Genomic DNA, 17,196 nt, shown 5'->3' on the forward strand with positions numbered 1-17,196 from the left:
GGGGGGAAAAGGTCACAAACTTGGAAGGAAATCGAAACTGGGTATCAAAACAGAAAAATATGTCACAACAAACTTTCCTGTTTTAAAAAAGCAATCCAGTAACTCTGAAATGTAGGAAAAAGACTTAAATGCAATACTTCACCCTGATCACTTGTGTTTGCCCTGAAAACACAAAATCACCTCAAATGTTGACACCTGGGACTTTTAAAAATTGCAGAATTCTAGCAGATTCAAATATCAGAAGATCACAAAGGAACAATAGCTACCTCTATTTCCTCTACATTCAAGCTGACCAGAAAGCAAGCTGATAAAACTCAGTCTAGGCTGATCAATTGGGGTCATGAATAAACATAACTTTTCTAAACCAAACCTGTGGCTGAGTTTAAATATATTATGATGTGTTTGTTCTGTATAAATGATAATCCCATTCCTCCATGAAATATTTTTCAGGCAAATCAAATTACTGTTCACAATAATTGTTAGTGACATGAGAAGAACTGCTAAATTTGAAAGGCAATGTATAAAATACAGTGTCAATTATGTAAAATATTACTGTATTAATTATATTCATGCATATATACATACATACAAACATTAAGAAAAAGCCCCTAATTTGTGGAAGGGTTAGACATATAAATAAAAGGAACACAAGGTCATACCTACAGGGATATTCATAGGGAGTTATCATTTAGTGAGAACACACCATATGCCAGGCATGGTGTCTGACACTCTACATACATGTCTTCTTCTAATCCTAAAAACTCTGCAAGATGTTTAGTTATTCCCATTTTGCTGTTCAGGAAGCTGAGACTAAGACAGATTAATAAGCAATCTGCCCAACCAAGAAGCCAGTAAAGAAGCAGGTCCAAACCTGCCTGTCTCAGTCAAGGTTATCCTCCATCCACTGTCCCACACGCCTCCCCGTATGTGGAGAAGGAGCTGTCACCTTTTCCCCACCTTAATTCAGCTACTGAGTGCTTAATATGCCACGTGACAAACTCCCACAGATCAACCATTTTCTGATGAAATCCCAAGTAGCCTGGCAGTAAAATAAAGTAAAACCATAACTCATTTGTACTATGGTAATTTCATAACATCCACAACTGTTAAGGATAACATTAATGGTAGCTCGCTAAGGCCAAAGGCACGTAGAAAACAAGCTAAGTTAGTGTGCAAATAAAAAAAATCTATCCCATCTCTTTTCCACTAAAAAGACTGCAACAAAACTATAAGGATAACATTTAAACTGTACCATTTTTAAAAGTAAATCAGGCCAGGCGTGGTGGCTCACGCCTGTAATCCCAACACTTTGAGAGGCCAAGGTGGGTGGACCACCTGAGGTTGAGAGTTCAAGACCAGCCTGACCAAAGTGGAGAAATCTTGTCTCTACTAAAAATACAAAATCAGCCGGGTGTGGTGGTGCATGCCCGTAATCCCAGCTACTAGGGAGGCTGAGGCAGGAGAATCGCTTGAACCCGGAGGCGGAGATTGCAGTGAGCCAAGATCGTGCCATTGCGCTCCAGCCTGGGCAACAAGAGCAAAACTCCGTCTCGAAAAGGAAAAAAAAAAAAAGGAAATCAGTCGCAGGCTTTGATGCGTTAGTACTGAACTATTATTATTTCTACTAGCAGCCAGGAACAGTGGCTCATGCCTGTAATCCCAGCACTTTTGAGAGGCCAAGGCAGGAGGAGACTGCTTGAGCCCAGGAATTTGAGACCAGCCTGGGCAACACAGGGAGACCCAGTCTCTAGAAAAATAGCCTGGCATGGTAGTACATGCCTGTGATCCCAGGTGCTCGCGAGCCTGAGGTGGGAAGACTGCTTGAGCCTGGGAGGTTGAGGCTGCAGTGAGCCATGATCGGGCCCATTACACTCCAGCCTGGGTGACAGAGCACGACCCTGTCTCAAGATGAAAAAAGTTCTACTTGCAACACTCCACACAACTAGTGCAATTCTTGGTATGTTCAAATACCAAGAATGAGAACTGCTGATACAAAATACAGTGGAACACCAAGAAAATGTCCCTTTGTAACTGGGAAAGAAGGCAGGGGTCAGGAAAAGCTTTAAAGAGAAAGTGATGCTTCAGCGGTCTTTAAACAGTAACACAGTTGAGTCTTTTCTGGAAGTTCTACTTCTTACAGAAGGAAAAGTATGTTTTCAGAAAACTGAAAGACGTTCAGTATGGCTGGCATGTATAGTGAGCAAGCTAACAGATAATAAACCCGGGGAACAAAGAAGCACCAAATAGACCATGGAGGGCCTTGTAAACCAGGGCTGTAATTAGAGAGATCTGGAAGTGTGGGAAACGGACTCAATGAAGGAGCAACCATGTGCTTAGAGAACCAGGGAAAGCTCCATTAAAGACACTTCAACTCAGTTTAAACGGTGAGCAGGAGCTTTTTCAACTACAGTAATAATAACAGTAAACACTAATATAGCACTTACTGTATGCCAAGCACTGCTCTAAGACTTTAACATACAGTAACTCATGTCATCCTTACTCCATGAAGTAGGTACTACTACGGATTCCCATTTTACAGATGAGGACACTGAAACAGAAGCACAGCAACTTGTCCCTGGTCACACAGCTGGCAAGAAGGGAGGCAATGTAACTATAGCCGGTGCTCAAATAGGTAGCAAATAAAGTACATACGGGGACCTCCTCCAGCCAGGAAAAAAAGGCACAGGCAAAGGCATAAAGATGCAAAGTGACAAATTCCAGGAATAAAGTATCTAGCAAGAGGAAACATAAAAAAGGTTGCAGGCCACACTGATCTTCATTTTCCATAGGCATGAAGTTTTTTAGTAGGGAAATGACATGCCTAGACACGTGCTTTCCAGAGATAATTTAGGCTACACTGTTGAGGATAAATGGTGGTTGTGGGGGCCACACAGGTATGAGATAGAGGAGGATTGGAAACATAGAGACCCGCTAAAGAGGTTACCGGAATCCACACAAGAGAGAACCAACAAAACAGGAAGGCTTGAAAGACTTTTTTTCCCCCTAAGGGCTTGATCAGTGAATGGATTTGAGGGGCACTAAAGACCCCAAGGTTGCTAGCTCAATGATGAGGGAAGTAATGAACAGTTAAGCACATAAAGAAGTGTGCAGAAGTGGTAGGTGTGAGAGAAAGGTTAAGAGTTTATTTATTTATTTGAGACGGAGTCTTGCTCTGTCGCCCAGGCTGGAGTGCAGTGATGCGATCTCAGCCCACTGCAAGCTCTGCCTCCCAGGTTCATGCCATTCTCCTGCCTCAGTCTCCCGAGTAGCTGGGACTACAGGCGCCCGCCACCATGCCCGGCTGATTTTTTTGTATTTTTAGTAGAGACAGCATTTCACCGTGTTAGCCAGGATGGTCTTGATCTCCTGACCTCGTGATCCTCCCACCTCGGCCTCCCAAAGTGCTGGAATAATAGGCGCGAGCCACCGCACCCCGTCAAGAGTTTATTTTAAGATGTGCTAAGTTTGGAGCACCTATGCTGATTCTGGGTAAATGCATATAACAGACAGTTAAGAAACAAGTCTAGGCCGGGTGCAGTGGTTCATGCCTATAATCCCAGCACTGTGGGAGGCTGAGGTGGGTGGATCACTTGAGGTCAGGAGTTCGAGACCAGCCTGGCAGGCATGGTGAAATCCCAAATCTACTGAAAAAACAAAAACATTAGCTAGGCGTGGCAGCATAGCTACTCAGGAGGCTGAGGAGTGAGGATGGCTTGAACCCAGGAGGCAGAGGTTGCAGTGAGCCAAGATCATCCCACTACACTACAGCCTAGGTTACAGAGCAAGACTCTGGTCTGCCCCTGCCCCCCAAAACGACAATGAAACAAATCTGGAGCCCACAAGAGCAATCTTGGCTACAGATACAAATATATTAGGACACAGGTAGATTTCAAAGCCATGAAGGGAGATGAAGAGATCACACAGAAGAATCTACAGAGTGAGGAAAGAGTCGAGTTGTGAAGCCCAATCAACAACAAATTTAAGATCAAGAACCTATCGAGAGAGATTAGAGATTAAAGGATCACAAGACAGGAGGATCAGAAACACTGTTTTATTTATTTATTTATTTAGAGGCAGAGTCTCACTTTGTCACCCAGGCTGGAGTGCAGTGGCGTGATCTCGGCTCACTGCAAGCTCTGCCTCCCAGGTTCACGCCATTCTGCTGTGTCAGCTTCCCAAGTAGCTGGAACTACAGGCGCCGGCCACCACACCCGGCTCATTTTTTCGTTATGTTTAGTAGAGACGGGGTTTCACTGTTAGCCAGGATGGTCTTGATCTCCTGACCTCATGATCCACCCGCCTCAGCCTCCAAAAGTGCTGGGATTACAGGTGTGAGCCACCGCGCCCGGCCCAGAAACACTGTTTTAAGAAGGGGGTGGCCAACAGTGTCGGCTGAAACAAGGCTTAAAAAAATAAGTCCACTGAGGCTGGGCTCAGTGGCTCACACTTGTAATCCCAGCACTTTGGGAGGCCGAGGCGGGCAGGTCACCTGAGGTCAGGAATTTGAGACTAGCCTGGCCAACATGGTGAAACCCTGTCTCTACTACTAATAAAAAAATTAACCAGGCATGGTGGCCGGTGCCTGTAATCCCAGCTATTTGGGAGGCTGAGGAAGGAGAACTGCCTGAACCCAGGAGGCAAAAGTTGCAGTGAGCCCAGATCGCACCACTGCACTCCAGCCTAGGCCAGAAGAATGAGACTTTGTCTCAAAAAGAGTCCACTGAAATGAGCAACTAAAAACAACGGGTAACCTGTCAGGGTAATTACTGTGTCTGGAGTTGGTGGGTTCTTGGTCTCGCTGACTTCAAGAATGAAGCTGCAGACCAACGTGGAAAGTGTTACAGCTCTTAAAGGCAGCGTATCTAGAGTTGTTCCTTCTGATGTTTGGAGTTTCTTCCTTCTGGTGGGTTCGTGGTCTCCCTGGCTTCAGAAGTGAAGCTGCAGACCTTTGCGGTGAAGGTGGCGTGGACCCAAAGAATGAGCAGCAGCAAGATTTATTGTAAAGAGTGAAAGAACAAACCATCCACAGTGTGGAAGCTGACCCCAGTGGGTTGCCACTGGCGCTCCGGCAGCCTGCTTTTATTCCCTTATCTGACCCCACCCACAACCTGCTAATTGGTCCATTTTACACAGAGCTGATTCATCCGTTTTGACAGAGTGCTGATTGGTGCATTTATAATACCTTTAGCTAGACAGAATGCTAGGCAGAAAAGTACTCCAAGTCCTCACTAGATCAGGTAGACACAGAGTACTGATTGGTGTATTTACAAACCTTGAGCTAGGTACAGGGTGCTGATTGGTATATTTACAATCCCTTAGCTAGACATAAAGGTTCTCCAAGTCCCCACTAGACTCAGGAGCCCAGCTAGCTTCACCTACTGAATCCTGTGCCAGGGCCGCGGGCAGAGCAGCCCTCCAGCCCAGCGCCACACCTGCACTCCTCAGCCCTTGGGCAGTCGATGGGACCGGGCGCCACGGAGCAGGGGGCGGTGCCCGTCGGGGAGGCTTAGGCTGCGCAGGAGTCCATCGTGGGGGAGGGGGGCTCGGGCATGGTGGGCTGTAGGTCTCCAGCCCTGCCACGCAGGGAGGCAGCTGAGGCCCTGCAAGAATTTGAGTGCAGCACCAGCGGGCCGGCACTGCTGGAGGACCCGGCGCACCCTCCGGAGCTGCTAGCCCGGATGCTAAGCCTCTCACTCCAGCCGGCCACTCCAACTGCGGGGGCCAGCCGAGACGAGCCCGCGCCCACCCGGAACTCACGCTGGCCCGCGAGCGCTGCATGCAGTCCCGGTTCCCTCCTGCACCTCTCCCTCCACACCTCCCCACAAACAGAAGGAGCCGGCTCCGGCCTTGGCCAGCCCAGAGAGGGGCTCCCACAGTGCATATGCGGGCTGAAGGGCTCCTCAAGCGGCCAGAGTGGGCGCCGAGGCCAAGGAGGCACCGAGAGCGAGCCAGGGCTGCCAGCACGCTGTCACCTCTCATTACTACAGTGATAAGAACAGTGGACTTAAATGTGAGTGAGAAATGATACAGCGAAGTCAGCTGGAACAAAACCAACAGATGACAATTACTGCCCTTATTTTGAGTCAGAGACTGTTATAAGTGCTTCTTGCATTAATTAGCTCATTGAATCCTTGTTAAATATTTCCATGTTTAAAGCCAGGCACAGGGGCATGCACCTATAGTCCCAGCTTCTTAGGAGGCTGAAGAGAAAGGATCATTTGAGGCCAGGAACTCAAGGCTGTAGTGCACTATAATCACACCTGTGAATAGCGGGGGCAACACAGCAAGACCTCATCTCTTAAAAAACAAAACACTCCATATTTTTGAAATCTCTATTGTTTTCTTGGTTTTACACAGTGAAAAACAGAGGCAGAGAGGTTAAAACAATTTGCTCAAGATCACACACTGGATAATAACATTGGAATTTTATTCCAGGCAATCTAACTACTGTTGCCATGGTAATAAACCATTCTCTTCAAAATTGGGCAGTAAAGGAAGCATGGTGAAACAAAATGTATCAAAGTTTTACTACATGATAGGTGTATCTCGAACTTGGAAAAGCTGAATCAGTGGTTGTTTTTTGGTTTGTTTTAGCTTTAAAGAGACAAGAGAGTTGCATGCAGCATGGAGGAAAGAGGTAGTAATCTAATAGAAAGGAAGCATTAGAACAGGGTTTCCCAGCCTCAACACTGTTGTCATTTGGGGCTGGATCACTCTTGGTTATGGGAGGTTGCCCTGTGCACTGTGAGATGTTTAGCAGTATCTCTGTCATTCACCCACTAGATGCCAGTAGCACCCCTTCCTCCCAATTGTGACAAACAAAAATATCTGCAGCCATTACCAAATGTCTCCTGGGGGTAAAACTGTCCCTGGTTGAGAACCACCAGATTAAAGTAAGGGAGGACCATGGAGACAGCAAGTTCTGGAGGACAGAACGGGAGCCAAAGAACAAACTATGCCCCTATAAAGTGGCAATAATTTTGCTAATGATCAAACACAAAATTAATTACCTTTATGTCTGGATCTAACAGCTGGTTCTTCAACAACTCAGTCATTTGTTTCACCCTTAACAAGAAGGGGAAAGAATTAGGTTATGCTTTTGTCTCCTGTTTAGTAACAACAGCAAGACTTTTACCCATACATTAACATCAGATGAAATTATAAAAGGAACACTAACTTTCACATGTCAATTGCGGATTATAAAATCATGACTACAAAAATTTAAACACTCATGTCAGTGCAGCCAGAGGCCTTGGAAAAAGGAAAATGATAAACTACATTTGGCTATACTTCTGTATTGACATTTGAATATAACAGTTGATACTCCTGCGAATTCTCAAAAAGCATGAGGGAAAAAAACAGCCAGCTATAATGATCTATTCAGGAGGATCTAAAAAAGTATTCACGCAAATATGGATACAAACGGATATTACATATAAACATACGGTTACTTAACATTTTCCCTCTACTCCTGAGATACAGTAGAAATGCTTCTGAACTACCACAAAAACAAAAATCTCTAGTCAGATGATGGTTTACTGTCCCAAAGTAATGCTTAGGTAAGTTCCTCAAAAAATAAAATGCTGCAGGCCAGGCACGGTGGCTCACGCCTGTAATCCCAGCACTTTGGGAGGCCGAGGTGGGCGGATCACAAGGTCAGGAGTTCGAGACCAGCCTGGCCAACATGGTGAAACCCCATCTCTACTACAAAAATAAAAATAAATTAGCCAGGTGTGGTAGTGCATGTCTGTAATCCCAGCTCTTCAGGAGACTGAGGCAGGAGAATTGCTTGAACCTGGGAGGTGGAGGATGCTGTGAGCTGAGATCACGCCACTGCACTCTAGCCTGGGCAACAGAGTAAGATTCCAGCTCACAAAATTAAAAAAATAAAAATAAATAAGTAAATAAAACTCTGTAATTGTTTTTAATTCTAGCACTTGCTAAAGCTAAAAGATGCTTTGTAAATGAAGCATGTGAAGAGGTGAAACCTCAGTAAAGACATTGTTACTCTCTCATTATTACCTGTGAAACAGGCCAAGGTGAGGGAAAAAAGGACACTATTACTCTTAATTCTGCACTGACGGCATCATGCTATTATTAAATATTTGATCTCAACTGGTATCTTAATTAAGCTTGCTATTTCTATTGGTCTTTAGTATAACAGCAATAGTTGTATTCTGACCTGACCAAAAGCAAACCTCATACATTATCTCCTCTTACCTTTTTATACTTCAGCAAGACTTCTGTCACAGTTCCACCAAACCGAACGGTTTTTCTTGGGGGAGAATTGAAAAAATCATTCTCTAATGCACGCATATTTGAAATCCTGTGGAACCAAAATTAACAAGCTATTAAGTTCATGAAAATATTAAGAATTATAATGGCCAACATTTATTGAACCAACATCATTCAGTGGGTCTATTGTTAAGGCCTCTTTACTGGTCTCCCTGCTTCCACTCCTAATCAACAATCCCTCCTTTGCTCAGCAACCAAAAACTGTCTTCCCACTGCACTTATAGTAAAAATTCAAATCTCTTAGTGTGGTATTTAAGATCCTACATTAATCTGGCCCCTGCCTACCTCTCTCACCTCATCTCCAACACCTTGCTTTACTACAGCCATAATGTTTTTTCTGCTCTTCAACATGCCAAGCTGGTTCTCATTTCACTTACTGTTCACTCTATCAGAAATACTCTTTTCCCAAATCTCTACGTGGCTGGATTTTTTTTTTTTTTTGAGACGGAGTCTTGCTCTGCTGCCCAGGCTGAAGTGCAGTGGTGTGATCTCGGCTTAACTGCAACCTCCATCTCCCGGGTTCAAACAATTCTCCTGCCTCAGCCTCCTGAGTAGCTGCGATTACAGGCACCCGCCACCACGCTCGGCTAATTTTTGTATTTTTAGTAGAGATGGGGTTTCAGCATGTTGGCCAGGCTGGTCCGATCTCCTGACTTCAGGTGATCCGCCCACCTCGGCATCCCAAAGTGCTGTGATTACAGGCGTGAGCAACTACTCCCGGCCTAGATTTTTGTCTTCATTCAAGTGGAAGCTCAAATGTCAGATGTCTTTCCCACGAGAAATCTCAAGTACTCCTTCTCTCCCTTCTCCCTCCCCCATTACCCTGTTGTATAACTGAAATCATCGTAATTTATTGGCCTATGTACTGCCTTTGCCCCCTAGGCTGTAAGCTCTGTAAGCGCTGTAGAAAGCAGGGACATTAGTGTCTTTGGATAAACCACTGTCCCCAGTGTTTAACACAATAAGCAGGAGCTCGATAAATATTATGAATCATATTATGCTAATTGTTTTACAAGGTCTGCTTCACTTACACAGAGTAAATTAATGAAAAAACATAGCATCCTAATGACTCTGAAAGTTAAACGCCAAGTGTGCTACGGGGGTTAGGGATTTAAAAGTGGAGCAAAATAAAGACTGCTAAACAAATACGTGTGTCGAAACAAATTTCAAACAAAAAAGATGTAATATTCAATTTGCCACGACTGACAACATTCGGCTGATAAACCAAATAGCCCAGGGAATCCCTTCCAAATTTGGACGAAGAAGCGGGAAGGAAGAGGAGTCAAGGCGCAGAAGGCAGTACCGAGGCCTGGGAAATCACCAAGAAACACAGTCGGGAAAGGGGGCCTCCAGAACAGAGAATATACTCACTTTTCCAGGCCCCACCCATGTCTATTACCCAGTTACGAGGAATGAGCTCATTCCTGCCAACATGAGATGACCCTCGATCCCGTGCTCCTACCACACGCCATTAGCTTTGTCCCGGACCCTTTCAATCAGCTCCCCTAAGCGCAGTCCTGAGCTTTAGTCTCGGACGCGCACAAGGAAGCGGCCTGAATCTTACCCAGTCCTCGACGCGCCCAGCGTCTTGACTGCAGAGGCCGAAGCAGCCGCATCTCCCGGCAACCGCGTGTGAAGCAGCGGTGCCGCCATTGGGCCTAACTAACACGACCGCTGCGCCTCAGGCCGGATGCCCGGCCCCTTCCAGCCTCAGCCCTCTGTCCCGGAAGTTGCGCTTGCCGGCGCAACCTTCAGCCAATCAGGGACCCCGCGTGGGGAGAGCGTGTGCCCTCGGCGAGCTAGAGCGCCGCCAAACCCCCGCCCCTCATTCTACTTGGACCACTTGTTCCACCCAGCGCGAATGCGCGAGCAAGGAGAGTTAGGAAGGTCCTGCTCCATCCAGGCCCAAGGATCCCAAAGAAAGGGTGGAAATACCCTGGATGTGCTAAGCTGTGGCCGGGTACACTCGAGTGTTAATTTTTTGGAGTCAAAGCCTCCCTCAGTTAAATCCAAGAAACTGAAGCACTGTGATTGACCCAGATCCTCACGGAGGAAAGGGGATTTGAATCCGGCTGACCCAGGAGCCTGGGCTCTGTACTCAATGCAACATTGTTACAGACCACCAAGATAACGTTATCCTCACGTAAACGAGCTCGACGAAGTGATCTACCCCAGAGCCTCAAGGCTGTGATGATGCTGGAATGAGAAACAGCAGGAGAGTTTCCAAGAGGTGTTACCACCTTGACTTTTTTTTTTTTTTTCTTTTTCTTTTGAGACCTAGTCTTGCCCTGTTGCCCAGGCTGGAGTGCAGTGGCGTGATCTCAGCTCACTGCAACCTCCGTCTCTGTTGCCCAGGTGGAGTGCAGTGGCCTGATCTCAGCTCACTGCAACCTCTGCCTCCTGGGTTAAAACAATTCTCGTGCCTCAGCCTCCCAAGTAGCTGGGATTACAGGCGCATGCCACCACACCCAGCTAATTTTTGTATTTTTAGCAGAGACGGGGTTGCACTATGTTGGCCAAACTGGTCTCGAACTCCTGACCTCAGGTCATCCACCCGCCTCGGCCTCCCAAAGTGCTGGGATTACAAGTGTGAGCCACCGTGCCTGGCCAAACTTAAATTTTTAAAAGAGGAACAGGAGTCAGTCAGACCAACAAAAGAGCGACTGGTGTTCCAAGCATAGGAAACAGGAAACAGCAGAGGCCAAAACCTCGGGACTGTGGGGGATGTAGAGGGAGAGCAGAGGCTGCCCCTACCCTCAGGGAGGGGAAAAGGTTGCAACTTTGGAAACTGTACAGGGCTATCAAAAATACAAAAATATCCAGGCTGGGTGACACGGTGAAACCCCATCTCTACAAAAAAATAAAAAAATAATAAAAACAATAAAAATTATCTGGGTGTGGTGGCACACACCTGTAGTCCCAGCTACTCGTGAGACTGAGGATTGCTTGAGCCGGGGAGATGGCATCACTGCACTCCCACTTGGGCAACAGAGCGAGACCCTGTCTCGAAATAAATAAATAAATTTTTAAAAATGCATATGTATGGGCCGAGCACAGTGCCTCGCGCCTGTTATCCCAACACTTGGAAGGCTGAGGCAGGTGGATCACCTGAGGCCAGGAGTTTGAGACCAGCCTGGCCATGACGAAACCCTGTCTCTACTAAAAATACAAAATTAGCTGGGCGTGGTGGTGGTGCCTGTAATCCCAGCTACTTGGGAGGCTGAGGCAGGAGGAGAATCGCTTGAACCCGGGAGGCAGAGGTTGCAGTGAGCCCAGATCGTGCCATTGCACTCCAGCCTGGGCAACAAGAGCGAAACTGTGTCTCAAAAAAAAAAAAAAAAAAGTGTGTGTGTGTGTGTGTGTTTATATGTATCTCTCTCCAGGAGTTCAAGATAAGATGGTGCATACCTGTAGTCCAGATACTTGGAAACTGAGGCGAGAGGATCGCTTGAACCCTGCAGGTCATGGCTGCAGTGAGCTGTGATTGTACCACTGCACTCCAGCCTGGGCGACAGAGCTAGACCCTATTTCACAAAATAAAATACAGCAATTTGGGTTTTTTTGGTTTGGTTTTTTGAGACACAGTCTCACTCTATCACCCAGGCTGGAGTACAGTGTTGTGATCTCGGCTCACTGCAACCTCCGCTTCCCAGGTTCAAGTGATTCTTGTGCCTCAGCCTTCCCAGTAGCTAGGATTACAGGCACGCGCCACCATGCCCAGCTATTTTTGTATGTATTTTTAGTAGAGACAGGGTTTCACCATGTTGGCCAGGCTGGTCTTGAATTCTTGACCTCAAGTGATCCGCCTGCCTTGGCATCCCAAAGTGCTGAGATTACAGGCATGAGCCACCACACCCCGCCAGCAATTTGTTAAACATAAACCATAGCTCTGTTTTGCAACAGTGTAAAATCAATAACTGTCTTTCCTGAGTCTCTGTTTGGTCCTTACTGAGTTCCTTGGGAATGTTGGACAGGAATCATCTGTGTCTCAAGGACAGAGGAAATAATTGCACACTAGCTCACAAGGATACTTCAAGATAGCTGTTTCAATGAGAATCTCTTCTTCACTTCCAAGGCAAAGCAAAAACAAAAACAACAGCAGCAAAACAGCAATTTGACAATTACCTGGTTTGGTTTGAGACAGGATCTCATTGTCTCGCCCAAGTTAGAGTGCAATGACGCGATCGCAGCTCACTGCAGCCTCAGGCTCCTACAGCTTAAGCAATCCTCTCATCTCAGCCTCCCAAACCCACACCACCAAGCCCAGCTAATTTTTTGTATTTTTGATAAATACGAGGTTTCACTTTGTTGCCCAGGCTGATCTCGAACTCCTGGCCTAAGTAATCCTCCCGCCTTGGCCCCCCAAAGTGTGTCTCCCCACCTACACCCCCATTCTTTCACTTAAAAAAAGTCTGAGTCTGGGTGCGGTGACTCACGCCTGTAATGCCAGAGCTTTGGGAGGCTGAGGCAGGAGAATAACTTGAAGCCAGGAGTTTGAGACCAGCCCAGGCAACACAGCCAGACTCTGTCTCTACAAACAATACTTTTTAAAAAGTTACTCAGGCATGGTGGCACGTGGTTGTAGTTCCAATTATTTGGGAGATAGAGGTGGGAGTATCGCTTGAGCCTGGGAGTTGGAGGCTGCAGTGAGCTATGACTGCACCATGACACTCTTCGGTCTGGGTGACAACGCAAAATCTCATCTCTAAAAAGAAAAAAAAAGGGGGGGGAAGTTTAACATGTACAAAAGAATATGTTAATGTAAGTTATAAGAATATAATGAATACCTGTGAACATATCACCCCAATTTAAGAAGCCGAACATTAACTAGAACAATGGACGCTTACTGTGTGCTGCTCTCGGATTCCACCTTCTACCCACTTTCCTCCCAAAAGTAGTCACCATCATAATTTTTAAAAGTCATTTTAGTTTTCTTTGTATAATTCCCATATTTATACTCCTTTTTTTTTAATTTTTTTTATTTTTTATTTTTTGAGACGGAGTCTTGCTCTGCCACCCAGGCTGGAGTGCAGTGGCCAGATCTCAGCTCACTGCAAGCTCCGCCTCCCGGGTTTACGCCATTCTCCTGCCTCAGCCTCCCGAGTAGCTGGGACTACAGGCGCCCGCCTCGTCGCCCGGCTAGTTTTTTGTATTTTTAAGTAGAGACACGGTTTCACCGTATTAGCCAGGATGGTCTCGATCTCCTGACCTCGTGATCCGCCCGTCTCGGCCTCCCAAAGTGCTGGGATTACAGGCTTGAGCCACCGCGCCCGGCCTTATACTCCTAAACAATGCACTATATTTGCTTTTTTTGTCTTTGCATTTTATAAAGTTACTTCCATGCTGTATTATACTGCTGTTTGTTTTCAACGTTATGCTTTTTTTTTTTTTTTTTTCTGAGACGGAGTCTCCCTCTGTTGCCCAGGCTGAAGTGCAGTGGCGCGATCTCTGCTCACTGCAACCTCCGCCTTCCAGGTTCAAGTGATTCTCCTGCCTCAGCTTCCTGAGTAGCTGGGATTACAGGTGCCCACCACCACCCCCAGCTAATTTTTTTGTATTTTTGGTAGAGACGGGGTTGTTGTCCAGGGTGGTCTCAAACTCCTGACTTCAGGAGATCCACCTGCCTCGGCCTCCCAAAGTGCTGGGATTACAGGCGTGAGCCACTGAGGCTGGCCAACATTATGGTCCTGGACGTTGAAATCCATCCCTGTTGTACACAGTTGTGGTTTCTTTTCATGTTTTGTTTTTGTTTTTGTTTTGAAACAGAGTTTCGCTCTTGTTGCCCAGGATGGAATGCAATGGCCTGATCTTGGCTCACCACAACCTCTGCCTCCTGGGTTGAAGCAATTCTCCTGCCTCAGCCTCCCGAGTAGCTGGGATTACAGGCATGCGCCAAGATGCCTAGCTAATTTTGTATTTTTAGTACAGATGGGACTTCTCCATATTGATCAGGCTGGTCTCGAACTCCCGACCTCAGGTGATCCTCCCGCCTCAGCCTCCCAAAGTGCTGGGATTACAAGTGTGAGCCACCGCGCCCGGCCGGTTTATTTTATTTGCCACACAGCATTTCATTATAGGAATGTACCATGACTTATCAATTTTCCTATCATAAACATTTAAATTGTTTCCTTTCTCCCTCCATTATGTAAATCACTACTGTGATAGCCCTTTTTCATTTTTCATTTTTTTTTTTGAGACAGAGTTTTGCTCTTGTTGCACAGGCTGGAGTGCAATGGTGCAGTCTTGGCTCACTGCAACCTCCACCACCTGGGTTCAAAGGATTCTCCTGACTCAGCCTCCCAAGTAGCTGGGATTACAGGCACCTGCCACCACACCCAGCTAATTTTTGTATTTTTAGTAGAGACAGGGTTTCGCTATGTTGGCCAGGCTGGTCACGAACTCCTGACCTCCGGTGATCCACCCACGCTGGCCTCCCAAAGTGCTGGGATTACAAGTGTGAGCCACTGCACCAGTAATTTTTTTTTTTTTTTTTTTTTTTGATAGAGACAAGGTCTCACTATATTGCCCAGGCTGGTCTCTAACTCCTAGGCTGAAGCCATCCTCCCACCTCAGCCTCCCAAAGTGCTGAGATTATAGGCGTGAACCACCGTGACCAGCCTGAATATTCTTGTATAGTGTCCTGATGCATGTGTACAAGCGTTTTTCTAGGATGGAACTATTGGGTTGGACGAGGCACAAAAAGCTTTTGGGAAAGGAGAAAGGAACAAATTGGATATCTATGATTTTTTTTTCTTTTTTTTTTGAGACAGAGTCTTGCTCTGTTGCCCAGGCTGCAGTACAGTGGCACAATCTCAGCTCACTGCAACCTCTGCCTCCGGGTTCAAGCGATTCTCCTGCCTCAGCCTCCTGAGTAGCTGGGACTACAGGCGCTCGCCACCACACCTGGCTAATTTTTGTATTTTTAGTAGAGACGGGGTTTCTCCTTGTTGCCCAGGCTGGTCTCAAATGCCTGACCGCAGGTGATCCACCTGCCTCGACCTCCTAAAATGCTGGGATTACAGGTATGAGCCATTGTATCTGGTTACTATTAGTTTTTCTGTTTATGAATTGTTCATCTGGATCCTCCCTACCTTTCAGCCATATGCAATACATTTGTTGAGCATAAAGAGTGACCTTCTTGGCCAGGCATGGTGGCTGACGCCTATAATCCCAGCACTTTTGGAGGCCAAGGTGGGTGGATCACCTGAGGTTGGGAGTTCGAGACCAGTCTGACCAACATGGAGAAACCCTGTCTCTACTAAAAATACAAAATTGGCATGGCATGGTGGCTGTAATCCCAGCTACTCGGGAGGCTGAGGCAGGAGAATCGCTTGAACCTGGGAGGCAGAGGTTGCAGTGAGCTGAGATCGCACTATTGCACTCCAAGCTATAGGGCATCAAAACTTCCTCTCAAAAAAAAAAAAAAAAAGCGACCTTCTTCTCCACAGCAAAGAGTCACTGGAAGCCGTTTGATGCAATATGACCTCATCTCTCTAGGCAGTGTTGATTGGGTTACAGGAGGGCACCAAGAAGCTTTCCACAGGCTGTGCCAATGTACACTTCCAGCAATATCTTCTTAAGCTTGAGTGCAGCTCCTTATTTTCCCAAAGCACAGCTAAGACTAAGGCTGCCAAGTTTTTAAAAAGATTTAAAGGAAACTCTGAGCATAATACAAGAAAAATACTGGCCGGGCCCGGTGGTTCATGCCTGTGATCCCTGCACTTTGGGAGGCTGAGGCGGGTGGATCACTTGAGATCGGAGTTCAAGACCAGCCTGGCCAACATGGTGAAACTCCATCTCTACTAAAAATACAAAAAATTAGCCAGGTGTGGTGGCAGGTGCCTGTAATCACAGCTACTCAAGAGGGTGAGGCTGGCGAATCGCTTGAACCCAGGAGGTGGAGGTTGCAGTGAGCCAAGATCGCGACACTGCACTCCAGCCTGGGCAACAGAGCGAGACTCGGTCTCAAAAAGAAAAAAAAAAAAAAGGAGAAAAAGAAAACCTTGAAACTAAATAAACTAAATAGCATAATTTCCTGTTGGAGTTCTTTGGTCATGTCTATTCTTTGTGGAGCCTCTGTTCAGTCAAATTGTCCTGTGGGCAAACTCACCTTGCCAGGATAAAAGCCTCCTTTTCCAGTCTTGCCTTCCCCAGAGAAAATAAGGGGGTGTGGGGGAAGGGACAAAGAAAATTAAGACCCGCCCCCTCCAAAAACAGAAATGACCAAAAACAAGCAAGGATTAACATGCTATCTGCAAAGTCACCACCCTGCCCAGTGTGGCCTTTCACTTCACTGAGTAATATATTGTTTGTAATATAACAACATAAAGAGCTTCTTCATTGTAGAACAAAATTTTGCTTTACTATCATCATATACCCAGAAGACCCATTGAATTGTGTTTTCAAAAGAGCAGCCTTTCCTTAGAGATAAATTTTACAACTACCCTAGAGTAGTTCTGTTGGCCAAAGCCTCTTAGCTTGCTAGTGAAAGAAACGAAGTCAAGCCAGCTTAAGCAGAAAAGAAGAATTTGTTCTAAGGATACAAAGATATAGTAAGGTACCAAAAAAAAAAAAATTTATCATTGGCCAATTTAGATAAGGTGCCCTCCTGTAATGTAATCAACACTGGTAGAGAGATGAGGTGACGGTATACCAAATGGCTTTGGAATTAAGAACCACTGTTATAAACAAATCAGTTGGGAGTCGTGGCACACGTCTGCAGTCCCAGCTATTTGGGAGGCTGAGGCAGGAGAATTGCTTGAGCCCAGGAGTTTGAGACCAGCCTAGCCAGAATCTCTGCCTAGCCTAGGCAGATCTCTACAGAAAAATACAAAAATTAGCCACGAGTGTTGGTGTGCACCTGTAGTCCCGGCTACTCAGGAGGCTGAGGTGTGAGGATCA

At 46.3% G+C, this 17,196-nt stretch overlaps 1 protein-coding gene across 1 annotated transcript in view; it reads right to left on the reverse strand.

The window, feature by feature from the left end:
* The window catches only part of RRN3 (RRN3 homolog, RNA polymerase I transcription factor), a 36,910-nt gene extending 26,873 nt beyond the window's left edge, over positions 1–10,037 (reverse strand). The window contains 4 exon segments of the mRNA XM_033235668.1: positions 7,011–7,050; positions 7,052–7,065; positions 8,221–8,326; positions 9,860–10,037. Coding sequence (XP_033091559.1) covers positions 7,011–7,050; positions 7,052–7,065; positions 8,221–8,326; positions 9,860–9,948 — 249 coding nt within the window. The 5' untranslated portion in view covers positions 9,949–10,037.
* Positions 10,038–17,196: the final 7,159 nt, after the last annotated feature.

Source organism: Trachypithecus francoisi, unplaced genomic scaffold (genome assembly GCF_009764315.1).
Source record: "Trachypithecus francoisi isolate TF-2019V2 unplaced genomic scaffold, Tfra_2.0 Lachesis_group15, whole genome shotgun sequence".
Classification (NCBI taxonomy): domain Eukaryota; kingdom Metazoa; phylum Chordata; class Mammalia; order Primates; family Cercopithecidae; genus Trachypithecus; species Trachypithecus francoisi.